The sequence below is a fragment of the Anser brachyrhynchus genome (assembly GCF_964034855.1).
Source record: "Anser brachyrhynchus genome assembly, chromosome: 5".
NCBI classification, from domain to species: domain Eukaryota; kingdom Metazoa; phylum Chordata; class Aves; order Anseriformes; family Anatidae; genus Anser; species Anser brachyrhynchus.
The window spans coordinates 9,711,961-9,728,399 of NC_137699.1; the positions used below are offsets into that span (position 1 = coordinate 9,711,961).

Here is a 16,439-nt window from a genome sequence, read left to right on the forward strand (position 1 = left end):
CAAGTAATTGTGTTTTACTCTACAAACTAACGAAGTCAAACAGTAGAGTTTAGCATTTTAACTACTTTTTGTGTATCTGAAATGCCTGGGATAGAAGAAAGCTGAAGCATCGACCCCAAACCAAAGAAACATGGCTCAGACACTTTGGAAAAGACAATATATTTACACGTCAATTAATAACACAACAACTAAGAATGGCTTCAAAATGAAGTAGTGTTGTAGAAGTTAACCAGTATTTTCTGAAGGGCACTACTGATCTTCGGGTTTACTAAAATGAGGAAGAATTCAAACCACGGCTAAAAGCTATCGTTTGTGACTTCAAGTATTAAAAGCAAGAAAGAACTCTTTTGGGAATTGGAATTTAGTTTGTTTGTGTGCGTACACATATGCAAACACTTCTATATTTAAAATGTAAACAAGAATTATTCAAACCAGGGAAGCTCAAAGGGCACCATAATAATATTCGTAAGCACTCAGAAGATGACTGATACAGAACACATTATTTAATGGAAAGGACTTAATGCAATGATGTGGAAACTCAGTATAAAACTGGGTATTTGAAACCAGCTTTGAGCTAAGGACGCTTCACAATGACTAAGTTTCTGGCTTAGGACTAATGCAAGAGAGCTGCATTGTGATAGCTGAAGTCAGCAGGGACATAAGAGGTAGAGCAGTTGGCAATTTAAGTGAGAAAGGAGTTCTGTAAGGGTATTTTCTGTGAGTCACACAGCTTTAGCATCTGGTTACCACTTTAACTCCTGATGAAGTTTACAGCACACAACAAAGCTCTTCTCTCTGGAGAAACAGCTTTAACCGAGTTTGAAAGGAACACTTTCTCCTTTTAAAATCTGTGTTATTACAGGAGATATTATCTTGTCCTACACTCTTTATTGCAAAAAGGTACGATAAAGTTTGTTTGGCACACGGATGAGGAACTGAGTTGAGGTCATTACTCTGGCAAAGGAACATTAGAGGACCAAGAATTTGAGAGTTCTCACTAACATGTCAACTATTAATAATACTTTCTAACAGTCTATGTTTGATTTGACTTGGAAGATAAGCCTGAAAACAATAACCACAGGCAAACGTGAAAAAGAGCAATGCCTATTTTTTGTTTCTTCCTCTCCTCTTTCCTTTTCATCTCAATAAATTAAAATATAAACATGCCTGACCATAGTGCAGCAAGTGGACTGAATTTTAGCGTTAAGGTAAGTAACAAAGTTGTAATATTACAAGTACTAAATTACAAGTTCCTTAAAATGGTTTCCACAATACCTGAAAGGCATCCTGATGTTCATTCTTTCTGCGTATTTGCACAAAGTCTCCCATGGACAGTGAATTTTAACAAACATGATATCACTGTTTGTAACAGCTGGCTGCAAAAAGAGGTAACAAATAAACACATATTAATAATTCAAACCCACATGGCATTCATGTTTCTAAAAGCATTCTTCAGGGGCAAATTCTGCTCTCCTGCATGAAGTTGCTGTGCAGATCTGAAAACACTCTAAGTGCTCTGACCCGAACAAAGGAAAATTGATAAAAACCACTCCCCAAATCTTGTAATACGAATAACCTAGAAACTGTCAAAAGGAACCCGCAGGACAGATCTTTGCTTATAAACACACCATAAGTAGGGAGAGGCTTTATGCAGCATTTTGGCATAGAATAAATTAATTTAACATCCCCTCAAAATCATCTTTGATGAGCCATTTCATGACCAATCAATGCATGTCCAATTCAAGAAGAATATAAGAGCCACAAAAACAGCTGAGAGAATTCTGCAGGTCCCACTTGGCCTAAATGGAAAACCCAGGAACAGTTAAGTAACTGTGATGCCTTCTATCAACTTATAAATGTCATCTCTGTAAGAATTGAGATCTTTCATAAAATTACAAGGAATATTCTACACAAATGTTTTGTGTAATGTATTTATATGAACACAAAACAAGAATTTCAGCATTACAGGTTCCTAAATTTATATTTTTTAATCAATATTTCCATTTTAAACTCCTCTCCCAGCTATATTTGCTTAAGTGTTTGGACAGCGCTCTCAGACTCATGGTCTGATTTTTTGGGTGGTACTCTGGGGACCCAGGAGTTTGACTCGATGATCCTTGTGGGTCCCTTCCAACTCAGGATATTCTATGATTCTATGAATTTTTATGTGTAAATATTTTGGTAGAGTTGAGTCTGATTAAAGCCACTCAAAAACTTAAGTAACACAAGGTTTGTTAAGTAAAGATAAAATTCAATCGAAGAGTTAATACAATTATAAATGTTCAAAATTTTGCCTATTAGTGACATAAGGTCATGTCATAGTTCTAAAATATTGCTTCTAGGATTTCATTTTTTGCAAAAGATGTGGAAAAAGTAATATTGTAAAAATTTAAATAACCTGATATGTAGAATTACTATCTTATAAAAACACATTTTGCCTGAAAGGTCAGTGCTTCTGAATTGACTCCAGATGACATTGTTCTAATTTCAGTAAATATCCCAAGATCAGATTATTTTTTCTATTAGACTCCAATCTATTTTTAAAAACTTAAAAACAAGTTTTACAATACCATCAGGTCAGTTATTTATGAATATTTAACATGCTTTATTCTCAGCCAGTACTTGCAAGGACTTCCAACAGTTAAAACCTCATTGCTTTAATACAGAACATGCAAGGTAATTCTGCTGAGCTGAAGAGTATAAAACAGGATAAAAGATACGTGAAGTATAGGAGCTTATTTCAGGATAGAGTCAATACACGTCTGCTTTTTAAGTAATTCATGAAACAGCAAAATTCCAAGGCTGTTTTCCTGACTCTGTTTTCCTTCATTTTTATATTAATGTTCTTACTGATATCCCAATGACAACAGCAACAACTTAACACTTTGAAATATTGCAATGTTTTTTCACATTTCACAGTAGGAAAATGAAAATTCATGAATATCTACCACAGTGCAATACAGAGCAGCACTCAAACTAAGACACAGAAAGAATGGAAAAAGAAAATGGAAGCAGACACAAATATATATATTTTTTCTGACAAAGCAGAGAACATTTAGGTTTTAGTATTCATTTGAAGATTGACTGTGAGCACACAGAAACAAATGTTAACCTCCGTAGTATCAGCAATTGTATTAGGAGCCTAAGGAGACATTCACTTGGAATTTGGGGAAAATAAATTATTACAGATCGGAATTAAGATGACAAAATTCTTCCCTTATAGCAACAACAACAACAAAATAATTCCCCACTAATACCTGAAGTTCTTAGTCTTTAGGAGTTTCAGCATTTAAAGAAAAAGGGGGATAGTATTGAAACTTGGCACAAAATCAGGTTTTCTTCTTAATACAATCAGAGTAACAGGCTAGTCTTTTTTATTTTATTATTTTATTTGTTTTCAAGTGTATCGTGGAAAATTTAGAAGTCTGAACAGTAGCACTTAAATTGTAAACTATTGTAGCTCAAAGAGCACAATGCAGATTAGGACACACAAAGTAGGGATGGATTAGTTTGACATCTTTAGCCCTTTAAACATACAGAGGGATTTAATACCATGCATCCTGCTGAAAGACATAGAGGTTATATATTAAAATAACAATATGGGTTACCGAAGCTTCTTCTGTTTTGTAGATGTCAGGAGCCGGAAGTTTTCCTCGATACTGCACTAAACCTGCTCCTATTTAAAACTGATTCTATACTGGCTGGGTGCATGCATGTGCACATACGGATATAAGCAGGAGCAAAACATGTTAAACACATGCTATCAAACAACTGTTAATATAATAGCATTAAACAAACAGAGGGACCAGCCTGACTGCAAAGACTTGCAAGACACCAGGAAGTTTATAAATTCAACCAAGTAAGACAGTATTTTAAATACTTTATACTATATCTAAATAGATAGCTTTATACCACGTAAGCTACAAAACTCACCTCTCGTTCTAACATCAGCCCTTCTGCTCTCAAATTCTTCTCAAATGTGCTTCTTTTTTCTACCTGTAGACTTGACTTTTTGTAGACCAAGATGTAATCAATGCGCTTTTTTCCATCTTTGAAGAAGAGACCTGATGATGCCATGGCATCAGTCTGGATAAGATAAAATAAAAATATGGTAAATATGTCACTCATGAAGATGAACAGACCCGTCATGAATTCCGTGCAACACAGCATTTCCTAAAGCATGGAAATGTCCACATATCCACAAGATGAATATATAAAGAACAAGTCACAAGAACAGACAGTTCTTATGCATTGTTAGTCCAGGATTTCCAATCAATTAGAATAAAACAAACTAAAATGACTCTATATCAATCATAATCTAGCCATTACTTTCAGCTGTACAACCCCCCTAAAATTACTGTATAGTACATATAGATGTGAGCTCCTGTTAATACTTACTTTCCAGTTGGAATTAATAAAATTTAAAGGCAAATAAATTAAACCAAATTTCAATAAATTAGAAGACAAACACGATTGATGTGAATGTTTACTTGGATATTCCAGTTGAAGTGCTTTTTAATGCCATGTTAGCGATGCTTAAATCTTGTCTAGTTCCTTCCCACCATGCTTGTAAACACAAGGGATTCTCTGACCTTGATATGGAAAACCCTGCTTTACATGCTGCTGCTGAAAGCTATTTTTACATTGTTTTTGCATGAATCACAATAGACAGTGACTATATCAACTGGTGTCATTCTATGAAGAGTTTGAAATTTGAAAAAGTAAACTGAGAAACAGTTGTTGACTTCTGGAGAATGCAAACTCATTTTAACAAAAACTGTCCAGAACACGTATGGTAGTTTTACGACCGATGTATCACACACACGTGCATGACCATAAGTCTATTCATAATGCATTATCTTTTAGCAAATAGGATGTTAGCCATGAAAATTCACTGTATTTGGATCGTTTGATATGAAATTTATAAAACTTGGAGTTATATCCAACGATAACACTCTGCTTTGATAAACAGAACCATATGCTAGTGTGTGATATCAGCAGTACAAATACTGGATACCAGCTCATTTGTTTTTTTTTTTGTTTGTTTTTGTTTTTTTTTACTCCCACATACCTCACAGCTAACTTTACAAATTTAGTGTTTCTGAGAATCTCTCTGTCTGCAAAATCTGAAATTTTTAAAGAAGATTCTTCTTCGTGGGTTTTTTTTTTTTTTTTCCCTCCCAAAGCCAAAACCAAAGAAATATTCTTCTCAGACCACCCAGCATTACAAAATTGCATCATCACACCTCTGGGAACATTATTAAAATACATTAAGCTTCAATATAAGTACAATTAAGCTTCTTTTTCTCCTCAGCAGCTGGCAATGGCATCAATTGTCTTTCTTTTCCAGATGTTTTTATGGTTTGTTTTGAAAAGTGTCATCTGTTACCTCCTCTAAGCATACCTGCTTGTGTATTTTATTAATGAATATGTAAAAACAAAATGTTTTAGAAATCCAAACTTTGTCCTACTTGCCTGAACCTTTGCTGCCACTAATTCTTTTAATCACCAAAACCAAACAAAAAAACACAAGCAGAAACCCACCAAAAACGTGAAGAAAGGCTTTTATCCCCCCCACCCCTTTTTATAAACATTCCATAGACATCTGACCAAAAGATAAAACATTGAAATCTTCAGTGCAAACTTCAAAGTAAATTGGAAGATGTTTTAAAACTTATACTAGAAATCCAACTTGCATTTCAAATTATGACTGGAGTAGCACAATCCTTATACACAGGCCCACCCATTCTCATCCCGTACTCATTCTATTTAAAGAATGAAATGCCAAAAATAACATGACATCTTCTATACTGCAGAAATCCTGTTTCTATACCATTCTGCCCCTGGAAGACAAAATTCAACAATAAAGCAGGGTTGCTGGATTTTCCTAGTTTTGCCTATCTTTCTGGGCTTTTACAGTTTGGATTTGGCACATTCTCTGGCATGGTCTTTACTGGCATCACTGGCAGGTCTAACTACCCATTGTCTTAATGACATCCCTCTTTTTAATAACTCAGACCAATCAGACAGCCTCACTGAAGATGACAATCTTCAACTTGCTCCTATATTCTTCAAAGGGTACCAGCATCAGTGCCAAAAGTGCTCATTTGTACATTTTCCTTGCTGCTTGCAAATTATCTTTCATTACCCCTTCTACCTGTTACGTCCTCCATCTACCTGTCCTCTTTGCAATGACTTGACTGCTTTGAAAAGCATACAAAGAAGTATGCTTCTTTGGAGCAGAAGTTGCTCTTCAGCAATGAAGCATAAGTAAATCACAAAAGCAGACTAGAACTGGCTTTTTTGGTCCGCACATGAGGCAAAATCACATATGAAAAGTCTGCTCAAAAGTTCCCCACAGGGGAGATCGGGAATATTTCTTACAGTTTCTGCTGATGCAGTTTCTGTACAGATATTCTGCAAATTAAATTTACTTTCTTTTGTAAGACCCTTCCATCTTTTTTTTAGATGATAATTTTTAGCCTTTTTTTCCCCCCCTCAGTTCTGAAACACATGCTCTTCTTCTGTCTTGGGAAAAAAACACATTACTGCAAGGACAATTGACACAAGGTGAATTAAGAACTATTGTTTCATTATTCTGATTAACAGCAGCATGCAAATATGCCCTCAGGTTCATCTGCACTGAACAGAAATCTTTGGGGGCAGCATTCAATAAATAATGATCTGCACTGTCAGTAGGAAGAAATTTTCCATCTGTTCATCTCAAACCACTTTCACGGGATCTTGTTCTTACAAATGCACAGATGAAACGTGCAATAGTGCAGCCATTTACCACAACTGTGCAGTGAACCCAAACTACATTGATTTCAGGACTTCAGTGCTACTTCCACTTGGTTAGTTGCACTTCAGTGTAATTCTCCAGCAACACTCTCCACCTATGCTAGGAGGAACACCTGTGCCAGTAAGATAACTGATCTGGTGACTAGATGCTTCTTGGGTTTATCTGAAGGAGCTCCATAGTGTGTAAGGAGAACATGGAACAGTAATTTCAATTAAATGTACCAGTCAAGGTATATTAGCCACTAACTACACCTAGTGCAGTGAGTCAGTCTTTTGGTATAATGGGCAATAGCACATTTATTATTTAACTGTTGGCTTAGACCAATAACTCTGAGATTCATTCTTTTACCCTTTTGTAAGCACAGTGGAAAAGAAAAGCATTGAAGGAAATATTTTGTGCCAAGTCCTTATCTGCCTCTTTCTTTTCAAGATTTTCACTTGGAAAGTTTATTTGAAAACAAACAGACCAATGTTCATATTTCTCTCTAATCCTGCTCCTCCTTCCTATCATCTTAGTTTCCCAGTTTTCCTGAAACAGTATCCACCTGCCTTTTTTTTTCTTTTATTAAAATTCCTTTTGGAGTCTTGCCATATAGTTCATCTTGCAAGCTCAAAGTTTTAACTTCATCTTGTTCTTCAAAAATCTTTAAACTCGAGAACTTTAGAGTATCTAGGCTGTGAAGCATTTCCTCACAAAACTGTAAACTTGTTTGTAAGACAGAGGTTTGCATCAGAGTGAAATACTGAGGCTTATCCACTACAGATATTCCAAAATTCTTTGATTTTCTTCATTATTTGCCACTTTTTTTTTTTTGATTATTTAAATCTTTATTATACACAGCATGACACATTGCTTTGAAGTCTGAAAATATACAATTCAAAATACTGACCTCATTCAATGAATTTCACGCAAGAGAAATTTTAACAAAAAAAACTAACCTCTGTTGGCAAGAGGAGGAGCTGGATGGTTTAAAATATTTTTTACCCTTCTAATCTGCATGCAATATACTACTACTGCAAACACTATCCCTCAAGACACTGCCTGAATTGCTCCATGTGAGTAGCACAAGCAGGGCTCATATCACATAGCTGTGACCACTCAGCATCTGTTTGCCTTAGAAGACAGGCAGTGTGGAAATCCGTATACTGGCTCTGCAGTAGCCACTGAGAGAAATAGGATGCAGTTTCTACTCTTTTTCCATTCATGCTTTGGGGAAAAGTGGTGAATAAGCCTCTTCGTGTACAGTGCATGTAACTGCATTTCATTGCTGATTCTAGATCAGTGTATATAAATACATATATATAACTTAAATGAAAATAAGATAGGTTAGTAGAGATGGGCACAAGCAGTTTTAGGAGATTTATTGTTGAAATCTGATTGCAGATTATATGAGACAGAAAACAAGTTGATTGATTTAAGAGAAAAAAACATCTTTTTTGTCAACAAAAAAAATCAAACAAAATGTAACATAAATATTTGCCAAAGTTATGAAATAAAAAGAGTTTGCATTTCTATCCAAATCTGATACAAGTAGAATTTCCTTGGATTTAGCCAACATGATGGGATTTTTCAAGACACTATTTTTCAGATTATAATTAATATGCAAAGACCTCTTTACAGATTGGGAATAGCTGTTTTACAGGCCTTTTCTCTCCCCATTTAATTTAAATAGCATCACTTAGAGCAATTAAAAATATTTTAAATCCACTGATTTCAGTATAACATTCTGCTCTGTAGATTAAACTTCTGCCAACTTTTCACCTGACACATAGCAACAAATATTCTAGAATAGCAAGATGGAAGCCTTTCAAAAACAGTAAGCAAAATTATAGAAGCATTTAAGAACGAATGACATGTTATGGTAGGCTTCAGGTTCAGTGTGTTTCATTAATAGAAAAACCACTAACAAATTTTGAAAATTACTGAAAATTACGCTGCATTGTAATATATCGGTACACTGTCTTTTTTCCCCACTTTATATTACTGAAAAGTTTAACTTAAAGATAGATTGCAATGTAGCTTTTCCACTAGATTGCAGCCCTATTTTCCCTTCCTGCAGTTATTTCAGGTCCCTTGGTGGAAAGGTACCACACAGGAACTGAGAATGACCATTCCAATAACCCATGAAAGGTCAACAAATTTTTCAGAAATCAGCAGAACCTTTTAGCAATAATCACAGACTAAACGAAAATATTAGCATTTTTTAAGAGACTCAGTTCCACTGAATAAAAATGATGAAAATAAACAGAACAGAATAGAAACTTAGATGCTCCTCTTATAAAACAACATCTAGCAACAGCTGGACAGCTGAACTCAGGAAACCGTACATAAACATAACAACAACCTCTTTGAAAAAATCCACGTTACTAGGTTTTCATTTTCCCAGTTATGGAAAAGTAGCTGTGCTCTATAGTAGGAATATAGTAGGAATGAGAGATTCCCATGATATCTCTAGTGAAGCACTAAATATACCAAATTGAGTTCATTGGGGATTGGCAGCAGCTTGCTGGAAATCCTATCAGTACATGACAGGAGAGAAATCTAAGAACCTTATTTGCTATTATAACATCCTGAATCCATGCAGTATGTTTCACACTTTTCTGTGACCATAATAGCATTTCCATTACTAATTCACAGATCAGTTAGAATCAGACAAATTAATTAATCAATCCCCAATGAACTCAATTTAACATTAAATTAATTAAAATCCACGTGTTGAGTTCCTGCTTTAAAGTTAGATAAGAAATAAATAGAAATGCTTGAAAGCCCCACTGACAACACTGATTTAACATAAAATCAAGCTGTGCAGAAAGAAACCTCAGCAAGGCCACCAGCAACATTTGAAGCCTTCTCATTTACTTAGGTTACCTGAGGTGATTGCCAAAATTGCTCAGTTTCAGCAGAGTAATAATGCCACGTCCAACCATTTAAAAGTCAAATTTTGCAATCACTAGAATGCCTTAAAATGCAACATAAAATGAATATATTCATAACATAACTGTAATCAAACTGGGGCAGGAGATTGTTTTTCCGATGTTTTTTTCACTAATCTTCCATAAAAATACTTTTTTTTTCTTTTTTTTTTTTTTTTCTTCAAACAAAACAAAACAAAAGCAAAACCAGAAAAAAAAACTACAAACTTTGGGAAGGGTGAAATGGAAAAATACTTATCCTAAAGCAACACCATGATTGCAGAAATGGCAGTTCAGAGAGGACAAACACCCCCACCCAGATACAGCCAGAGATTCAATAAAAAATAAGAACCAAGATGTGAGAATGCTGCAACATTCTCAGCTTATTTTCTGCCGTGTGTGTAGAGGTATATTCTGCGTATCATAGAATCATTAATGTTGGAAAAGACCTTCAGGATCATCTGGTCCAACCATCACCCTACTACCAACGTCACCCACTAAACCACGTCCCTAAGCACCACGTCCAACCTTTCCTTGAACATCCCCAGGTACGGTGATGCCACCACCTCCCTGGGCAACCCGTTAACTAGACCCACATACAGAGACGACTTGTCTGTTGTAACCATTTCGTGTTCACTCAGCATTCAAAAAGCCTCAACAAAGCTAGCATAACAGCAAACGCTTAAAGGCTGACAAAGTCTCTGTAGGTTTATTTGTGTTTTTTTATTTATTTTTTAAATCTTAAATAATTATTTGCTTGTAGATGTGGGACTTATGAACTACCCTGTTCTCAGACAGATCAAGTGGTATCTAAATGCAGATACTCCCACTCCCCCCTGCCTATAATTCTCAGTCCCCTGGTTCACAGGGGGATGATGCTCCAAATTCTTCACTATCCCTCTCCCAAGCTTGTTTACTCTATATCACAGCCTTATTTGCTATAGGTAATTGTATTTCCATAAATACCTCACTGAACATTGTTGCACTGGGCAGAACAGTGAGAAAAACCTGCTACTTTTCAAACCAATATGCAAATTCCCATTGACTTCTTCAAATTTTTACAACTTGAGCTGTGCAACAGCAAAACCACAATGTTTGAAGTATATTCAAACCATTATGAAGTGTTATCTCTAATTTGGTTACAAATAGAAGTTACAGAAAGAAACCTGTCTAGGAGAGAGCGTGTACTAGGAAAAGTGCTACTTCCTTCTATTTCCAGCCCAATATTCAGCTAATTTCAGCTCATCTTTCTGTGTATTTGGTAATATCCTATGGAATTTCTCTTACATAAATAACGCTGTCCAGCTACCCCTGAATCCATGTAACCTTTAAGTTTCCACAACACTTTTCATAAGGATTTCCACAGGTCACTTCTGGGAGAGCCATCTTGTTTTCTTCGTTTTGAACCTGGGTGAAAGTAACTTCAATTGCTGCTTCATGGCCATAATCCTACAAATATATGTGGTTTCTTAAAATATGTAATATCATTACTGTGTAGTGGGTTTACGTGGCAAGGTTTTGGTAGCAGGGGGCCATAGGGGTGGCTTCTGTGAGAAGGATCTAGAAGCTGCCCCTTGTTAGGTAAGGGCCCCACTGCTGACCAGAGCCGAGACAATAAGCGATGTTGTTTGCACCTCTATGAGAGCATATTTAAGAAAGGGAAAGGAAAAAAAACAAAAACAAAACAAAAAATGCTGCCACACAAACAGCCTTGCAGGTGCCAATGTCAGTGAAGAAGGAGGGGGAGAGGTGCTCCAGGCGCCAGAGTAGAAGTCCCCTGCGGCCTGTGCTAAGGACTATGGTGAAGCAGGCTGTCCCCCTGCAGCCCATGGAGTACCACCGTGGAGCAGGGTTCCACCCTGCAGCCCGTGGAGGAGACCACGGTGGAGCAGGTGGACCTACACTGACGGAGGCTGCGGCCTGTGGAAGACCCCTGCCGGAGCAGGCCCCGGGCTGGAGCTGCAGCCTGTGGAGAGGAGCCCACGCAGGAGCAGGTGACCTGGCAGGAGCTGCTGCCCATGGGGGATCCAGGTTGGGGCAGTTTGCTCCTGATGGACCCCGTGGTACAGAGCCATATCTGGAACAGTTCTTGAAGAGCTGCTGCCTGTGGGAAGCCCACACCGGATCAGTTTGGGAAGGATGGCATCCCGTGGGAGGGACCCCACAGCACAGGGGATGAGAGGGACTGAGAAGGAGTGGCGGAGACGAAGTGCTATAGACTGACCACTATCCCCTGTTCCCCCGTGCCACTCAGGGGGAGGAGGTGGAAGAGGGTGGATAGGGTGACAGATAGGGTGGATTTATGGTGACAGCAGGAAAACAGTCACTAAAACTTCAGCCCTGGATATGGGGAAAGCAGACTTCAGGCTGCTCAGGGAACTAGTCAGCAAGGTCCCCTAGGAAACTGCTTTTGAAGGCATTGGCGTCCATCAGTGCTGGTCAGTCTTTAAGCACTGCCTCCTAAAAGCACAAGATCGGGTGATTCCAAAATATCGGAAGTCAGGCAAGCGGGGCAGAAGGCCAGCCTGGCTGACCAGGGATCTTCTACTGGAGCTTAGGCAAAAAAAGAAAGTGTACGGCTGCTGAAAGGAGGGTCAGGCGACGAGGAAGGAATACGGGGATGCTGTTCGTGTTTGTAGGGAGAAAATTCGTGTGGCCAAAGCCCAACTAGAGTTGAAGCTGGCCATGTCTGTGGGAGACAATAAAAAAGGTTTTTTTAGATATGTGAACAGAAAAAGGAGAACCAAAGAAAACATAGGTCCTCTACTAGATGGGGAGGGTCTCCTCACAGACAATGACATAGGCAAAGCAAAGACATTTAACGCCTTCTTCGCCTCTGTCTTCAACACTGATGATGGGCTTCGGGACCCAGGGTACCCTGAGCTGGTGGACCGGGATGGTGGGAACGACAAACTCCATGTGTGCGGGAATTGCTGCTCCACCTGGATCCATACAAGTCCATGGGTCCAGAAGGAATTCATCCCAGGGTGCTTAAAGATCTGGCTGACGTCATCGCGGGGCCTCTCTCAATCATTTTTCAATGATCTTGGGAATCTGGAGAGGTCCCATTGGACTGGAAGCTGGCAAATGTTGTGCCAATTTTCAAGAAGGGTAAGAAAGAAGACCCTAGCAATTACAGGCCTGTCAGTCTCATGTCAGTGCCTGGTAAAATTATGGAGAGGATGATCCTTGAAGTTACTGAAGTGCACCTGGGGCACAATACAGTCATTGGTCCCAGCCAACATGGGTTCATGAGGGGTAGGCCCTGCCTAACAAATTTGATTTCCTTTTATGATAAGATCACCCATCTAGTCGATCAAGGGAAAACAGCTGATGTGATCTTTTTGGACTTCAGCAAAGCTTTTGACATGGTTTCCCATAGGATCCTACTGGACAAAATGTCCAGCATACAGTTAAACAAAAACGTCATGCGATGGGTGAGCAATTGGCTGACGGGCAGGGCTCAAAGGGTTGTGGTAAATGGGGCCACATCTGGCTGGTGGATGGTCACTAGTGGGGTCCCTCAAGGCTCCATTTTAGGGCCAGTCCACTTCAATGTTTTTATAAATGATTTGGATGTAGGACTAGAAGGTGTTTTGAGCAAATTTGCCGACGACATCAAATTTGGAGGAGTTGTGGACTCGGATGAGGGTAGAAAGGCCTTGCAGAGAGATCTGGACAGATTGGAGAGCTGGGCAATCACCAACCTCATGAAGTTTAACAAAAGCAAGTGCTGGGTCCTGCACCTGGGACGGGGCAACCCTGGCTATACGTACAGACTGGGCGATGAGACGCTGGAGAGCAGCCCCGCAGGGGGGGATCTGGGGGTTGTGGTTGACAGCAAGTTGAACATGAGCCAGCAGTGTGCCCTGGCAGCCAGGAGGGCCAACCGTATCCTGGGTTGCATCAAGCACGGCATCGCTAGTCAGTTGAGGGAAGTGATTGTCCCGCTATACTCTGCGCTGGTGCGGCCTCACCTCGAGTACTGTGTGCAGTGCTGGGCACCACAGTACAAAAAGGACGTGAAACTGTTGGAGAGTGTCCAGAGGAGGGCGACGAAGATGGTGAAGGGCCTAGAGGGGAAGACATATGAGGAGCGGCTGAGGTCACTGGGCCTGTTCAGCCTGGAGAAGAGGAGGCTGAGGGGGGACCTCATCGCAGTCTACAACTTCCTCATGAGGGGGAGTGGAGGGGCAGGTGACCTATTCTCCATTATCACCAGTGATAGGACCCGCGGGAATGGTGTTAGGCTGAGGCAGGGGAAGTTTAGGCTAGACATCAGGAAGAGGTTCTTCACCGAGAGGGTGGCTGCACACTGGAACAGGCTCTCCAGTGAAGTAGTCACTGCACCAAGCCTGTCTGAATTTAAGAAGAGATTGGACTGTGCACTTAGTCACATGGTCTAAACTTTTGGGCAGACTTCTGCGGTGCCAGGAGTTGGACTTGATGATCCTTATGGGTTCCTTCCAACTCAGGATATTCTAGGGTGAAGGTATTTTTTTTTTTTCCTGTTTCTCGCTTCTCTAGCTTGTTAGTAATTTATTGCCTATCTCCCTACTCTGTTTTGCCTGTTACGATAATTGTTGAGCAATCTCCTGGTCCTTATCTCAAACCTTGAGCTCTTTGTGTCATATTTTCTCCCCCTTCCTCTTCGAGGAGGGGGAGTGAGAGAGCAGCTGTGGTGGAACTCAGCTGCCCACCCGAGTAAAACCACCACATACTGTAATACTGTTAATGAAACAAATTGACTGAAATATCCATTTAAAATTAACTGCACTCTTAACATACCTTATTTAAATGAAAAATCATTGTTTCAAAGCAACCACTACACTTTGGCTAAACGTGCAGTCTTCCTCTTAAAACAGACTTCATTAAGAAACTTCACAATTACCTACACTCAGACACAACCTAATAACATAAAATATGATCACAGGACAAATATTATTATTTTCATTACAAATATATACAAAATACACATATACAAATATATACAAAAACACTTTATGCATATGCTATATATTATAATAGTATTCTATAATACTTAATACTGAACAATATATTAAATATTAAAAATATTAAAAATTGCCTATATTGTAACCTGAAGTCAGATTTTAATGTTGAACCACACTAAAAGCATTCAAGCCAAGGCAAAAGACCTCATAAAACCTCATAAAATTTCCCATCACGATAAAAAGGAACCTCTTCATTGAAGTTTCATTTTCTTAAGCTCGCAATTTCAATCAGTATTCATTTGACTGATTTTAGAAATAGCCCATTGCAGTTTGTATTCTTGTGTTCATTATTCTAAGGGATTAATTAACACCCATTTGAGGACTCAAATTTTCTTTGCATTCATTTATACAATGAAATAGTACAGACAACAACTGACCAGATACACGGAAATCCCCAACTGAAGTTTTACTTCCACATATTGGATTCATCAACCTAACATTTCCCTAAATTCATGTCATAACTGACTCTAGTTTGAACAGTGACAAAATTTTTATTCAGGCAAAACATCAAAGTACCTAACTGTGAATTTAACCTAGGAAAAGCCCTATTACTAGATGCCACGTGTTTCTCTAATAAATTCATTTATTCTAACTTACAATGTGCAGTAAATCAGGTCTGTCGTGGAAGAAATTGACTAGCTTTTTCATTTTACATATGGTTTTCATTTACATAATCTAATATATGCAGGCTAAATGAAGAGCTGGAAAGTAGACCTTTAGTAATTATATTTTAAGATTTGCTTCATAGGTTCCTGAAATTTGACAACAATGACAATGAAAATGAGCACAATTTCTACTTAGTTTATACACATATACATATCAACACAGAGGCTGACAACTATTATTGTTAGCAGCTTGCCGCTGATGCACTTCTAAGTTGCGTTAAAATATATTTCAGACATAGTTTTGTCTACCAACCTCAAAATTAATAGTCATAAATAACACGCAGACAAAAGCACAGGGCAAGTGCTAGTCTGGCAGCATGCGCAAAGTGTCTTGGACTCAGCCCAGAGCAGGTTATTCTGACCCAAGGTACCCATATAGCAAGAAACAACATTTACATTGGGGTGTAGCTCAGGCAGAGAATAATCTGTGTTTCAATTTCTGACTTAAAGGACTGTCATGTTCTTTCTAAAAGGAACCTAAGGAAGTTTCACATTTATAAGAACATACAAGAATATCATTTCCCAGCCATAATCAACAATGGAAGCATTCCGTTATGTTAGTGCTGACCAATATAGCACACAAAAATTAAGACCCCACAGAACGTTGTTTATTTTGCCTCTACAGTAGACACGAAGTTCAACTTCCTTCCACATAAGTGGTGTAATTTGGATTTAAATTTGTAAAATTATGTAAAGAAAAAGAAACATACCAAGAAAGTAGAACCTATGATCCAAAATATAGACGGCTGCAGACAGCTGAGCCCCAAAATTCTTCTTACAGTTGAAATTTACTAAATTTCTGTCTTCAAGATCTCTTTATTATAAAGATTTTGAACATAATTTCCTTCCTAAGACAGCTGGTGAATTCTAACAGCTAAGTGTGTTGGGGAATAATAATTTTGATAAATTTACCATATTAAAAACGGACTTATTCAAATGCCTTTGCTTCCCCCCAGTCCACCAGGGAAACTATAAGAAGAGAAGGGAAAGGAAGAATGCAACAACAGAAAAAGTGATGCTGCTACTGGATGTGGAAGCACTGAATCCA

General features: G+C 38.4%; 1 protein-coding gene across 22 annotated transcripts in view; it reads right to left on the bottom strand.

Moving 5' to 3' along the window:
* ANO3 (anoctamin 3) overlaps positions 1-16,439 on the bottom strand; it is a 262,541-nt gene that overhangs the window by 63,147 nt on the left and 182,955 nt on the right. For all 22 annotated transcript variants that reach the window (XM_080593074.1, XM_080593070.1, XM_080593086.1 and 19 more), the window contains 2 exons: positions 3,934-4,086; positions 1,276-1,376 (listed from right to left, as the gene is read on the bottom strand). In XM_080593074.1, coding sequence (XP_080449200.1) covers positions 1,276-1,376; positions 3,934-4,086 — 254 coding nt within the window. The remainder of the gene's footprint in view (positions 1-1,275; positions 1,377-3,933; positions 4,087-16,439) is intronic.